The 14,394-nt window shown below is 39.7% G+C and overlaps 1 protein-coding gene across 1 annotated transcript in view; it reads right to left on the bottom strand.

Annotated features, from left to right (window-relative positions):
- Nucleotides 1-688: 688 nt before the first annotated feature.
- IL1RAPL1 (interleukin 1 receptor accessory protein like 1) overlaps nucleotides 689-14,394 on the bottom strand; it is a 543,875-nt gene continuing 530,169 nt past the window's right edge. The window contains exons 9-10 of the mRNA XM_088668723.1: nucleotides 8,076-8,246; nucleotides 689-4,263 (exon numbers count right to left, since the gene is read on the bottom strand). Coding sequence (XP_088524849.1) covers nucleotides 3,545-4,263; nucleotides 8,076-8,246 — 890 coding nt within the window. The 3' untranslated portion in view covers nucleotides 689-3,544. The remainder of the gene's footprint in view (nucleotides 4,264-8,075; nucleotides 8,247-14,394) is intronic.

Raw genomic sequence — 14,394 nt, 5'->3', positions numbered from 1 at the left:
CATGACAAAGCCGCTTCTGGCGAACCAGAGCAGCACACGGAAATGCCGTTTACCTTCCCGCTGTACCTATTTATCTACTTGCACTTTGACGTGGGACCGAGGAACGGGCGCTCACCCTGTCGCAGGGATTCAAACCGCCAACCTTCTGATCGGCAAGCCCTAGGCTCTGTGGTTTAACCCACAGCGCAACAAATTGTGTGTAAGTACTTCCATAATTATCTTCTTATGGTGACTTTTCTGTGCCTGCCTTAAAAATGGTGGTATGAAAAGGCCCTTTAGCAGTACACCTACTACTTACCTTAGACCCTCTTGGGTGAGAAAAATCAAAGCAGATGGTGAATGGTAACTTGTTTCAGAGAATAGTAGCTCCACGTTAAGGATGGTCAGGGACTAAGGAGGTTTAACACACAATTACTGACATAATCCATATGACCCCATATTAGCTGTGGTTTGCCTAATGATTTGTGCTGTTGAATTTGACCACAATCCAAAACAGATTTGTGGATATGGAATTAAGCATGCTTAGCTCTGCATTGGGTTGTGGACTTTTCCCCCCCAAACAAAGTGCTGTGCTTTTATGGATAAGCCTTTAACATGGCTTTGCATGCAAACTTTCACAGAGTGCTTCTCTCCCACCTCCTCCTTCCCCAGTAAAAAAACAAAGGATAGAGCCCAGGAACTAGGGCAAATACTTTTTTTTCCTTTTTATTTTGTGTTCTAACAGAATTTTAGTCAAACATTGAGTACGTGAACATATGACAGTTCCTTTACTGTTTCTCGCACAGCTGTTTATAGAAGAGGAATACTTGGGCGGAATGTTTCTAAAGCCAAATATGGCAGTCTCCAGCCATTTGGAGCCTTTATCTCACATACTCTTCCTTTTCTCATTTGTTTGATTTTATTTAATAATATGACAAAGCATTATAAGAAAATCTTTTCTTTAAGTAGTGTGAATATCAAATAGTACCCATTAATCCCTGAATCATGCTATTCAAAGTGCTTAAACTACATTAAAAATAGAAGAAGAAAAGTATTCCTGGTGAGACTTAAACAAAAAAAAACCCTAAAAAAGAGAAACCAATCTTGCTAACACCTACAGCGTGACTGTGGTCATACTGCAATGCTTTACAGTTACTTCACAACTCAGATATAAGCTTCAAAAATATAAAAGAAAAGGCCATTGCACTGATTTACCTTTTGTTGGGAGTTTGGAGAGTGGAGGGGAAAAGGTCTGAGATTTGGAATCTCATTAAAGGCCATTAAATTCCATCAGTACTTGGCAGTTGTCTATAATAGGCATCTTACATTTTCAAAGAACAAAATGTGCAAAGCTGCTTTGTTGGTCCTGGCAGCTTTATTTGCTTGATGTGATTTATTTGGCACATGCCCAGGCTTTTATTTTGGTGGTGGTGGGGGAGCACATACTAACAAAATACCATTATTAGAAAAAGGACCTGAGTTAACTGTCACAGAAATGAATATTGTTAGGCAAATAAATGTCTATATACATCCTAAAGGCTCTTGAATATGACTCGCAGATGCTTCCTTTCCAGTTACAACATGAGACTGGATATTTCCCATGTACAGTTGAAGCCCACAAGCACCTCTAGAATGCAGGTTACAGATTGTTTCACCACATTGCATCTTATCCAAACCAAACTATAACTTGGCAATCAAACAAAACACACAATATCTATTATAGCAGCCGTTACTGGTCAGCTCTTTAGGAAACTCCCTTCATTTGCGGTGTATTCAGTAGTTTCAAATGGTCATTTCCAGAAGTTAAATTGTTGCATTTTTGAGTGCAAGACAAACAAAAAAGGTCACATTCTGTTCTGGTGTAAGTTAATCAGCATTAGAAGTGTGCTCCCAAAAGGCTAGTGCCATATGAAAAGCAATCCTACTGTTCCTCCCTCCCATGGTTCTTATGTGAAATGTGACTATTGCATCAATATGGAGATTAATGCTGACTCTGTTAACATTAAGTGAATGAGGAGTTAATTGGCTCCGTTAATGTCTATGACAAACTCTCCTTGAATTCTATATGGGAAAAAAATCAGTCCTGAGGTTTATGCAGAGAATGTTTCCCAGAGCCATGTTCCATGCTCCTTCTTTAACTTTTTAAAGATGAAATCATACATTTAAAATAAAACTAGTTTATTTTATTCAATAACATTAATTGTTTCCAACATTTCTGGGTCTGATTTAAATATTACTCTTTTATAAAATATTGATGTTTGTTGGTATTTACTTTTGCAACCTCCTGAGATCTTCTTTAAACAAACTTGGAATTAAAAAAAAAACCCTTCTAAATTATTACTACAAGCTGCTTCTTTTTTTTAAAAAAAAGATAAGAATGAATAATAAAGAATGTTAAATCCTGGATGTATCAGCAAAAAGAAAAGGCAATGACCAAACTTTAATATACACGGGGACTCCAAATCAGCTGCAAAAGAATTTTCTCATACTTCTTAAAAGACAACTTTTTCGTAATACAATGTGACAAACCATATTAGATATTGTCCTTCTGCTTTCCTTTGGTTTGGAAGCCATCACCGTAAATCTCTGCGTGGTTTAGTGCACTTCAGTGCCTATTGCCATACTTGCCTGATGAATGTAAATAATCTCATTTGAAGAATTTAAAGCAAGAAAGGAATCCAACCAAAAATGGGGTGGGGGAGGGAGTCACAAACACATCCAACACTTTCTCAGGAACTGAATGAATTAGAGTCGGCATGTTATTATCTTTATATAAAAGGAATACAACCAACTCATAAAATAAAGCATAACACCCTATTTTTCTTTCTACATACTCCATAGTGGTTATTGTGAACCAAGTGATACAGACGGGGTTGTGTATTTTTGTTTTGTTTTGTTTTGTTCCACAACTATTAACTATGTGAAATGTTAAGACATTTAGACCATCTGTAATTTCACTCTGTGTGGTGCTGTAAAAAAGGCGAAGGTAAGGGGGTAAAGTGTAGCAGTGGGATAATGAATGAAGATAGGGCTATGAGTCATTAGTGGGGTCCTCCTAAGAACAAATGTCCCCCTCCCCACGCACACACACACACACACACACACACACACACACACACAGGTGAATTGCTGCAAGCATGGCCACTGGGAATCAGGCTAGGCGGGCCAACAAATGGATAGTGCTTCTGGATTCAACATAACTTTGTCCAAGCATTCCCAATAAATGTTTTTTTAAAAAATAACAAACTATACTAATGAAGCAAAAAGGTTTTCCTATCTATACAGCAGTCTCTTCATTTTTTCTCTTTTTTTAAAAAATGTAAATATACAAATCCCAATGACATATAAAACAAAGTCAAAATGTGAATGGCCGGAGACATGGGTAAAACAGGAAGACTGATGCTACAAAGAAATTGGCAAAAACATATGTACAAGACCCTGTTTTTCCTCATATTTCATAGATTGTAATGCATGTTTAACAGCAGCAGTCGAGGATGTAGTTCCAGGCACCAGACTGCAGACTTAGCTTCTACACAAGGGGGGCGAGTTCCCCCTTGCATTTATGTCACCAAATGACACTTGATATACTGGTTTCCCGTGGTAGGAGTGGCAGTATCGCACTGTTTGTGTGAGCCTCGTCGGGATTCTGCTCCCTGTTAGTTTTTGTCTGTGGCCTCTGCCCATTAATAAGTGTCATAGGGATGTTGCAGTAGGTATGCTGGTTACCTATTGAGGTAAGAGGCAGGGTGCCAGTAGGAGGTACGTCGTATTCATAGCTTCGATAATAGTGTTTCTGGCGCATCTGGGAATGATACGTGTTATGAAAGGTGGAGCGCAGATCAGGATGGGCCGTGGCAAGAGCCGTGGAGGTAGCAGCAGCCATGGAAATTGCTGAGACCGTCTGCAGTTCCCCAAAGGGGCCCTGCTCACTGACATCTAAAACCTGCTCGTGTGTGATGGGTTCTATCCTCTTAAAAGGCATTTCGTACTGTAAACGTTTCCAGAATTTGGAATTCAACTTGTTGCATTTTGGTCCGTGCCATTTAATAACAGTTAGGAGTTTGATGGTATGTTTCAGGGCCTCAACCTCCTGGTAGTTCATGATTCCCCGAAGTTCACTGCACTCAATCAGTATCACTTTAATTTCCCCCGTAACTAGCATGTTCCGAAGCCTTGTTTCCAGTTCAAAGATACTCCAGCCTCTTCTTACCACGTAGTTTGGAGTCATGACAATGATCAGTCGCTTGCTTTGGTCTACACATCTTGCCACGTCTTCTATGTATGCTGTAAAGCAAGAGAGGCTCAAGGTCAGCCAAAAATTATGCCGGAACTTCAATTTGCTTAAAAACAAAGTCCTTTTTATTTATGCATTATGCAGACGTTCAGTACAGATTTGCAAATAACTATTGGTCAGTCATGTGTGGTAAATAAGAATTTCCCCCAAGTGAGTTCCCATTCTTCATTCTAGGAACCAAGAGAGGAATACCCCTGTTGCAGAGTGCAACTTAGCTTGCACGGTAGGCTGGTGTACCGTATCTGCATGAGAAAGGGTGGAAAGAGAGAGGAACCTTCATACTTCCTAGAGTGTTCTTCTAGTGCTGAGCTGTTGATCCTCCTTAAGTGTTAAACTGATAATATTAGGGTTGCTGACCACACCTCCTACTCACCTTCCTTTTCTCTGTTCCTCCCTCATGAGAGCAGACATACATGGGGCTTCCTTCAGTTGAGATGCAAATGCAAGCATGGCTCAGAGCATCTCCACCTCAGCTATATAAAACCTTATTATTATTATTATTATTATTATTATTATTATTATTATTATTATACAGTACTTTTAATAAAACTTACAAGGGAAGGAAAGAAGTAGAATATTTCCTTTCAAAAATGCATTTCCAATAATAATGCTTCTTACTTTCCTAAACCTGGAGTCTCAGTGTAATTGTGTCCAGGGTAAAGTGTGCTCCTCGAACTGGGTTTCTGGATTCAGTTCATTTTCTGCTGCGCATTCAACTCAAATACTAACATAGCTTTCATTTGTTTCACTTGGAACCAGACTCCTTTCTTTAAAAAGGGAAGAAGTTCTAATAACAAGTTTGTGGAGATATATTGTTCCTAGTAAGGCTGAAAATGATAAAGTCTGGTCTGTAGCTGGGATGTCCAAGTTTGGATACTTCTTATAAATGAGAAAGAGAAAGACTTGGCCCCATCCTCCACAATGCAGATCAGTGTCATGGAGGCTTTTTGCAAGGTAACAATGTATTCCATTGTTCCTTTCCTGGAGAAGGAATAGAGCTCATGGATTTTTGGTAGCAATCCAACAGAGCATTGGATGGTGGGAGACAAGGGGTGGTAATCTGCCAAATCAGCATGGAGGACATGCATAGGGTTGACACCTCCCACTAGATGTGACAGGCAAGGTCCAACCAAATTTCCTGCCTCCTCTCCAGAGGTAGGCGCATGCCCATGCAGAGCTTGTCTGAGGGTCTTGTTACAATAAAGTTATGAACTCAAATGAAAAAGCAGCCAGTCCCTGGTAGGGCCCCCCAGCCAGCTTAGCACTCCAAAGCCCCAGGCAAGTGTACTTTCTCTGTTCCCTCCTCTGCACGGGCCTCAGTAGGAGCCATCCCACTCACCAGACTAACCCTATCTGTAGGATGTGAAGGAGGTGGTCTGTATAAAGTCTTCTGCCTGTTTAGTGTGCATTTTCCAACTTTTCCTAAACCCTTTGCCTCTATTTGTGATGGCTGTGTGTGTTTCCTCTGCTCCCTGTTCTCTTTTTGATTCCTGCTGTGAAGCATTAGTTTTCTTCATCATTGTTTTCCTTCCCCCTTCCTCTTCACATTTGTGATGATCTGTCATGGAACAACCCCACTGAAGTTGTTACCCAGACCTCGTGGCTGGTTGTGAAGGCCTATGCACCCATTCATCTGCATGTCATTGTGGTTTTCCAATGGTTGACATTTTTAAGGAGGCCCTATGGGCTTCTCCTCACACCTTCATTAGACACTCGAAGGTAGATGTGTTCTCTTCTGCTGATGTGGCATTTGATAGGAAGGCCCTGCAGAAAGTGGTGATGTGTTACAGTGGTACAGGGGAAGCCTTCCCTGAGTATGTTTATTGCTCTGCTATATCCCTGTCCAAGAAATGTCCTCCATCCTGAACTGCCAAAACATGCTAACCTGTAATGCCATGAATTTCTATCTTCAGATTAGGATGGAGGGTATTCTGCTCACCTCACCTTCCTCTGCACTGTTTGGTGGGTGTAGTAGGCTTAGGGCGTCTGTGCCCACCCAGTTATGTTAGAGCTTTCTATTACCCTCTTTCCTCGAGACCAGGAACTTGTTACTTCAATGTGTTATCCTGTTTAAGGATGGTCAGTATGCCTGTTGAAGGTTTTGTTTCAGTTCTCTTGTGGGCATCAGTGACTATCATAGGATGAGGGGTCATATTTGCTCTCTCTCAGTTGGTCTGGTGAGTGGGATGACTCCTGCCCCTAAAGAGGAGGCAGAAGACCTGCCTGTCACATCCAGTGGGAGGTGCCATCCCTATCAGAGGAATGTCCTCCAGGCTAATCTGCAAATAGAAATTCACAGTAAGAAAAAAATCCTGTTTTCCCACATAAACTACCGGTATGTTTAAGGCTGATTCAGAAATTCAACTCAATAGAACATTTCTGCAGTAGTTGTTGTTGTAAAAGCTGAGTTCTTAAATTTCCTTGCAAACCTAACCTACTTTTTCACAGTTCAAAACAATTCAATGTGCCATTATTTAGAGACATAATATTGTGTCATTTAGGAATTCCACAAAGTTATGTGCTGTCTGCATATTAATTCAGAGGTGCATTCTATGTTATTCTTGCACGGGCAGGGCACAATGAAGCCTTGTTTTGCCCCACTGTTTCTCTCCATGCAGGAACTGTGTCAAGTAGTTAAGGTACATTGGAAGGAGTATGTACACCTCATTACTCTTTCGATAACTGTAATTCACCTTATTTGAATCAGGAGATGAATTAGACAAAGATATCAGAGGCATGCATAAATTCCCTATTCCCGGGGTTTTTTTCAGCTGGAACTCATTGGCAACAGTGGGCGCTCCCCATTAAAAAGGTCAACAAGAAAAAAACACCTTCCTATTTCCACTAATGCTCTGATGAGGCAAGTGCCATGTTAGCCTGCTGTATTGTGTGTGTGTGTGTGTGTGTGTGTGTGTGTGTGTGTGTGTGTGAACAATTGGGGACTGTTATACTCCATGGGGATTCCTCACTTCATGGTCACTGCACTCATGACAGGATTGAACTGAGTGTTCTACAATTTTTGGTTGAGTTGAACCCCCTCCATTGTCCCATTTGCAAAAGGCAAAGTTGAAAGCATTTCAGCCATATTTAGGGGAAAGGGTCAAAATCCACCACAAATTACTAGCGATGTTCTGGTGGCTCATGGGCACCATTTTGTTTGACAAGAAGTCTCTTAGAGTCAGAACAGGAATGTGGTCCTTACTCTGATTTTATTAGGAATAATACTATATCATCTGAAGCCAGGGGGAGGAAGATACTTCCAGCCGTTGCTCTGGGGGACTTTGAGGAGATGGTGATAATGGTGATGATTGGAGCTGCGAGGAGGAGAAGCACTGTGAAACAGGTGCATTGAAAAAAAGGTGATCTGAGAGGCATTTTCAGGGCACTTCTGAACAGTTTACAGACACCTTTCAGCCTGGTCTTATTGTTAAATGATATTTTTCACAATATGTTGTGACTTTGAATAATTTTATTTTGTATCCTCAATTTTTGGATACATTATACATATCAAGTTCTTGGAACACTTGATATTGGGTTTGCATGATTTATCAGGGTGTAATGGACATTCAATTTCTTCTTTCTTTTAGCTAAAGAGAATACATTGAATCTAATATTTGTAACTGGTAGTATTACCACTAAACTTTACTACAGTTTTTTTTACGAGTCAGCATTGAAACAAAACTGCATTAAATATATATCTTAAAAAATAAACTGTGTGTGTGTGTGTGTGTGTGTGTGTGTGTGTGTAAAGATACTGGTATACAAACAAACGTATGCATACACACACAGAATTGAAACTTACTTCCAGTTGGAATCAAATCTCTATCAGGAATGAACAATTTGTACCCATAATGCTTTTCAAGCATATCTGGTAGGATCTCAAGAGCAAATCTTTCTTCTTCCCCCGTTTCTTGATTCCACTGGTCAGGATCCACTTTGGTGTATGACAGGTATGCATCATAATCTTTGTTATCTGCAGTTTTAAAGGGAAGGGGAATAGGGACAGAAGAAAGATAGAAGACATACTTGATATTTCCCCTTTTCCCAAGAGATATAGTCTGATCTGAAATCTTCTGCCCTGTTACCAGTGTTGCTGTTTTCTCCCCGCTTCCATACTTCACTATCTGGCTATGTTTGCGTCATTCTATGTGTAGCCTAGTGTATTCTGCTCCTTTTTCTTGGTCTTAGGATTTTGTTTGTTTGTAAGGCAGAATATTTGTTTATGAGACAGACAATCACCTTATTGGAGGGGTGCCTTTACACTAGGGACAAATGCCCCTTTAGATAAACTAGGAAATTTTAGAGGATAGAAGGAAGAGCTTCACTCATTTTGATCATGAGAAACAACCATCTGCATTTAAGCAGAATTTTCTATTTAAAAGCTGCTTTTTAAATTTCCACTAGTTTGAAATGTTACCACTCCCTGAAATCACCCTGTCCATTTCAAGCTGGAAGCTGTCACCTGAACTTTTGGCTTGTTTACACACCATAGGTTTAAAGCACATGGCTTCTGGAGCTTTAGTGTGTTAAGGGTGCTGGGAATTGTATCTTTGAGTTCCTTTGGAGGAAGTTGTGTGCTTTCTATATCCCTAACATGTATGGTGTGTACACAGTTGTGTGACAAAAGTACAGGCACATCACTGGATCACACCTCATGTTTTCATTTACTGAAAACTTATGAAGGATGGATGTGCACATAGTGGAAGTTCAAAAATAACCATGTACAGTATTGATCTGTTCTTTAGCATGTTATAAACAGAAAAAAAGGCAGATTTCTGGATTCTGAGAACGCATTTTGAAAAAAAAATGGTTTCAATATTATAAGCTCTCCTGTTCAAATCATTGTCAGATTCAAAATTAGTATCTTCATTAGGATTTCAGGATTCAAATATAAAGTTTCAAAATTTGCTTTTAGAAGGAGCTCTTTTTAGCCAGCATGGTCCTGATTTCACATCTCTCTTGCATGTAGCAAAGTTGTATGCCTTTCTCCCACAAGAACAAATACCTGTGTGTGGGACTACTGTCAGTGGGAATAGGGATGGTGGCAGGGAACTCGTGTAATACAGCGAATATGGGAAGGGGAAGGAGACTGGGTCATCCCTTTGCTAATAAATGAAACTGAAATTCTATGGCTCAACTTGCCCATTTTTAAGAAATATCATAAATCATGCATAATTGGAATTGTTGGAAAAACTGAAATTATAAATGCAAAGTTTTGCAAATAATGTGAGAAGAATTTGTTTGAGAAGTAACAGATCAGCCCTCCCCCCCACCCCACTTCTAACATTCATTTGAAAACAAATCTGGTGGGTGCAAGTATGTATGCGTAAAAAGATAATGGATACTGCAATGAAAGCCATCATTTTTATTTCTGTTTCAATGAACCCAGTTCATTGCATTAAGGTGAGCTTTTGTTTGGAATATAATATTATTTCTTTTCCAATGGGAAATAAATGTACTCTTTTCAATATATGCATTCTGTTTGCTTACTTGTAAGATTGAATGAAAGAAGCCACCATTAATTTTCATTAAGGGGTCAATAATGCCAAGTGCTCTGGAACTAATTCAGTGGAATAAGAGGTCACATTTTGATGTTTGTTGTGAAGAAAGTAGGGAGAAATCAATGGCAGGAGTAATGAAATGTTAACATCCATCTAACTCTCTAGACAGCATTATGCACAGGCTATAGAGAATATCAATTGCTTGTAAAAAGGTCTGATTGAATATCCTACTCTGTACCATAAGTAATGCTAGTGATTCAATGCTGAATTCAGCTATTTGCTAATATTTTTTTCACTCTACTCCTTTTTACCTTTCAGGCACAGCTGTAAAAACAACAGCTTGCCAACTTAAGGCAGTGCTGATGTCTGGCTATATGCAAAACAAAGCACAGACCCTTTGCAGATATGATCTCTATATGTGGAGTAAAGTGAAAAGGTCCTCCTTTCTCTGACATTGCATGTCTTGCTACCCTTCCCTGCCCCCACAATACTGTATTCACATGTTAACTGCAGAAATCTGCAAAGGGGAAACCCACTTATTTGGGATGCACTTGCATAAGTTTCCAAAGAATTAAAAATCCCACATGTTGATGTCCCCATTGCAAATATGTGAGTGTTAGGGGCAGGGTAGGCAGGATAAATGAGACTGAGGTATAGGAAGCCAGGAGCTATAATCACAGTTACCCTTCCATGTGTTTAGTTCTAAGAAGATAAGAATCTGTTGGATCAGACCAGGAGCCCATCTAGTCTACCATTCTGTTCTCACAGTAGCAAACCACATGTCAATGGGATGTCAGTATGCAGAGCTTTGTGACTCTGATTCAGAGGCATACTGTCTTCTGTAGTGGAAGTAGCCATATTACAACAGTAGGAATTTTTTTTTTTACTAGTGAATGATATTATCTAGCTTTATTTAGATGGGATAAGGAAAAAGGATACATTTCAATGAAAAGATGTGGTCATTAATGCAAGTTTAATATGAACAATGGTGCACTGAGTTGACATGGACCATCTTCACTTGCATATTGAAATCTGCTTCTCTGTGGTGCAACTCCAAGCTACTAGGGAACATGGCTGAATTAAGTAACTACATAAATGGTCATTTGTGCAACATTATTCTGGAACATCTATTTCATATACAGGTTACTGAAAGTGAGAATGTAGGTGAAGCTGAGCACAAGGAAAACTGATTCATGAATTGAATTCTTTAGTCACTATCATAGATACCGATCAGGCTTGAGGATTATCAATCAGTCTCATTTAGAATTGCCACTAAAGTTCTTGTTATCCAGCACTTAATCTAGCAAATATCTACTGCTTGTTATTTCACTGCTATAAGAAGAAGATGGAATATACACATTAGCTCCAGTGCAACAAACAATTCACAGAGAAAGGCAAGTGTTGCTATAGATAATTTCATGGTTTGCCTAGTCATTTGTCAATTTTACAATAGGTGAACCACCAACCTGAATCAGATACTATGGTTGCACCCACATCCTGCTAATGATAGCTGAATCCGAATCACAATGGATGGCAAATAAAAGGAATTGTCTTATGGCCAATTTTCAGTAGTACCAAAAAGCAGTAGAGCCATGAGAAAGTTTTGCAGTTATTGATCTATGTCTGTTTGTAGAATTTTAGATTACTTACTGAAAAGTGGACTCAGTCCAAGTTCATAATGTGCAATTTAGAAGCTCTGCTGTACAATGAACAACTCCATAAATATATTTCCAACCTGGACTTCTCGTAGGCCAAGCATATATTTTAATAAAATGTAGTGGCATGCTTTGCTTTACTCTGACTCTAGGTCAGGGGTCCCCAGACTTACCGAGCGGCGGGCCGGTGCCCGCCGCGCCGACCGCGCGGTGGGCCGGACGGCAGGGGAGTGCGCGCGCAGCGGGCCGGAGGGCGGGGGAGTGCGCGCCCGTGCGCATGCGCACGCGCACACGGGCGGGGAAAAAAATCGCCGAAAATCGCTTGTGCGCATGCGTATGGGCCTCCCCCGACCCGGAAGTGCACCAGAAATGACCTCTTCCGGGTCGGGAGAGGCCCGTACGCATGCGCACAAAGAATTTTCGGCGATTTTTTGCCGATTTTTTAGTCAGCTTGAGTCTGAGAGTCAAAACTTTTGTTTTTCTCTGTTACGTGTTGAAATTTTAAATAAAGTATAAATTAAGGACAGATAAGTCAACCAGTTAAGAAAAAGTTAAACACTTTTGTAAGATTTAGTGTTTTGCAACAATTTAAATAATGAGGTATTAAATGCTTCTTCTGTTACGATATTTATATGTCCAATTCAAAAATTACCTACAGAAACTTTCTAAGGCATAGGGAATAAACGAATGGCCAAATTGTATATTTTCTGCCTTTATATATCTGCACAGATAATCTATTACAAACATAGGCTATCCCATTAAAATAAATAAATCCTGCTTGCTTATTTATTTATTTATTAGATTTAAACACTGCACTAAAGGAGCTCAGGTGGGCAAAAATCTAGCAAAAGCGCAGTGTCATAGACTGATCACAGAACAATGATTTAAATCTAAGACAAGGAAAGACTAGGCAGAAGGTCCTAGGTTCAGTCCAAGAACCTTCAGTCAAACCATCCCAGATAGCAGAATGGGAAAGGACATACACTATAGATCTTAGAGGGTGCCACTCAACAAAGGGTATACAGGGATAGATGACCTGACAATCTGACTCCGCACATCCAGTGTGTTACGATTATTCAAATTCAAGTAAGTTGAATGTGTTGCTTTTTTACTTGGTGGAGTAATAATCTGCCTTGATAATTCTCGTAAGATTAACTACAGAAGGTAACTGTGGGACATTCTGGCAAAGTTTCAGGACAGTCAGTTAATGGAAATACAGAATCAAGTCATTTATGAAGTTTAAGAAATCAAAATGAATGAGGTGAAAATTCAGTGTCTACAAACTTATCTCTTTATGCACAACAAAGGAGTTGTAAAATAATCATCTAATGGGAAATAAATGTAGGTTAAAAGGAAAAGCTGAATAGGCAATACTGTGCTTTAGTAAGATTTCTGACAAAATGTTAGTTTTCAGCTTCTTTGTTGGATGTGTGTTTATTAGTAAGTCATAAAAGGCAGGCATTAGGAATAAGTCAGAAGCTGAGGTTTTTCTTTTCCTGAAAAACCTACAAAACAGAGACGTTGCAGCAACGGTACAGAAGGATGAAATGCAGATATTAAATGAACTCGGTAATTTATATCAACAAAATAAATACCGGTAAATGAGTGCAATAATTATTGGTGGCATAATACATTATGTGATTTTTTTTTAGCCCTCCCCTATTAGGTTTAACATGAAAAGTTAAAGTGTTAATGAGCAAATCCAGTTTTAAAATGCATTTCAAATAATAAAAGCAGCAGAAAAGAAACCTATATATGTACTAGTGATAGTTATAGATTGGAGAAAGATCCAGCTGGCAGAGCATTTGCTAATGGGGTTTCATCTTGAGCAAGAAGAGTAGCACTTTGGTCCATATGAAATTCATTTTGAAGTGCTGAAAACAGCTGACGCAGGGAAAAGCCATATTGCAGTGATTTTATGGATAGACCAAAGAATCTTATCTATAGCTAATGTTCCAAACATTTTTTTTCTTTATTAGTTTTTACCCACAGACGTCAATAGATTCTTCTTCTTTAATTATTGGTGATGTTATAATTTTGTATTTGCTCCTTTTCATGACAGAAATGCTTCATTTAATACTGATATCGTGTGGTCTCAAAACAAAGAGTGAGATCCAATGTCACAATAGCAGATGCAATGGATGATGATGATAATGATAATGATAATGATAATTATTATTATTATTATTAATATTGTTTATACTCCATCCACTCTGAGCTGCTTCTAGCAAAATATAAAAATAATGATAAAAATGTCAGACATTAAAAGCTTCCCTGAACAGGACTACCTTCAGAGAAGAATTCCTCATCCTATCCTCTCCCTGCAGCATCCATCTACTCCAACCCTCTGAAGCAGATTTTGGGGTGTGGGGGAGCCGTAGAGGGGAATGAAGCATGTCCTATTTGTGTAAGGAGATGCCTGTTGCACAAATAGGACAACACCGTTGGATATCACCCTAAATGACCCAGATCCCAATGGCTGTAAATTTGTTTGAGTTCTAAAACTGCACAGTTCTGCTAGGTGTCTGAAGAGGCAGCTATTGAGCTACTGGCATTATATTAAAAGCAATACAGAAACAGAAGCTTTGCAGACAGTCTAGTTAACAGGAACCATTGCCCAAAGAAGTTCCATGAAGAACTATGTAAGTTCTTAGCCACTTGTCGAGGTGTTGTTGTTGCGGGCCTGCGGGGCTAAAGGCCAGCAGGAGTCTTCTGGCAAGGGGGGAGCCAGTTGGTCCTCTGAGTCATCCAGGAGGTCGGATTCTAGGCCTGCCTGGTGAATTATTGCAAGCAGGCTTGGGGGCAGCCTCTTCCTGGGAGGTGGGACCAACTGAGGCCAGTAGGCTTCGCTTGGGTCCACGCTTCAGGTATTTAAAGCAGCCTGCCCCTGCTCCCTCATGCAGTTCCCTTGTTAGATCTAATCATAATAATCTTAAAGAGCTCTTTCAGAATATTAATCTACCAG

This window comes from Zootoca vivipara, chromosome 4 (genome assembly GCF_965207765.1).
Source record: "Zootoca vivipara chromosome 4, rZooViv2.hap1.1, whole genome shotgun sequence".
Lineage (NCBI taxonomy): Eukaryota > Metazoa > Chordata > Lepidosauria > Squamata > Lacertidae > Zootoca > Zootoca vivipara.
This window is presented reverse-complemented; position numbering and strand designations above follow the sequence as displayed.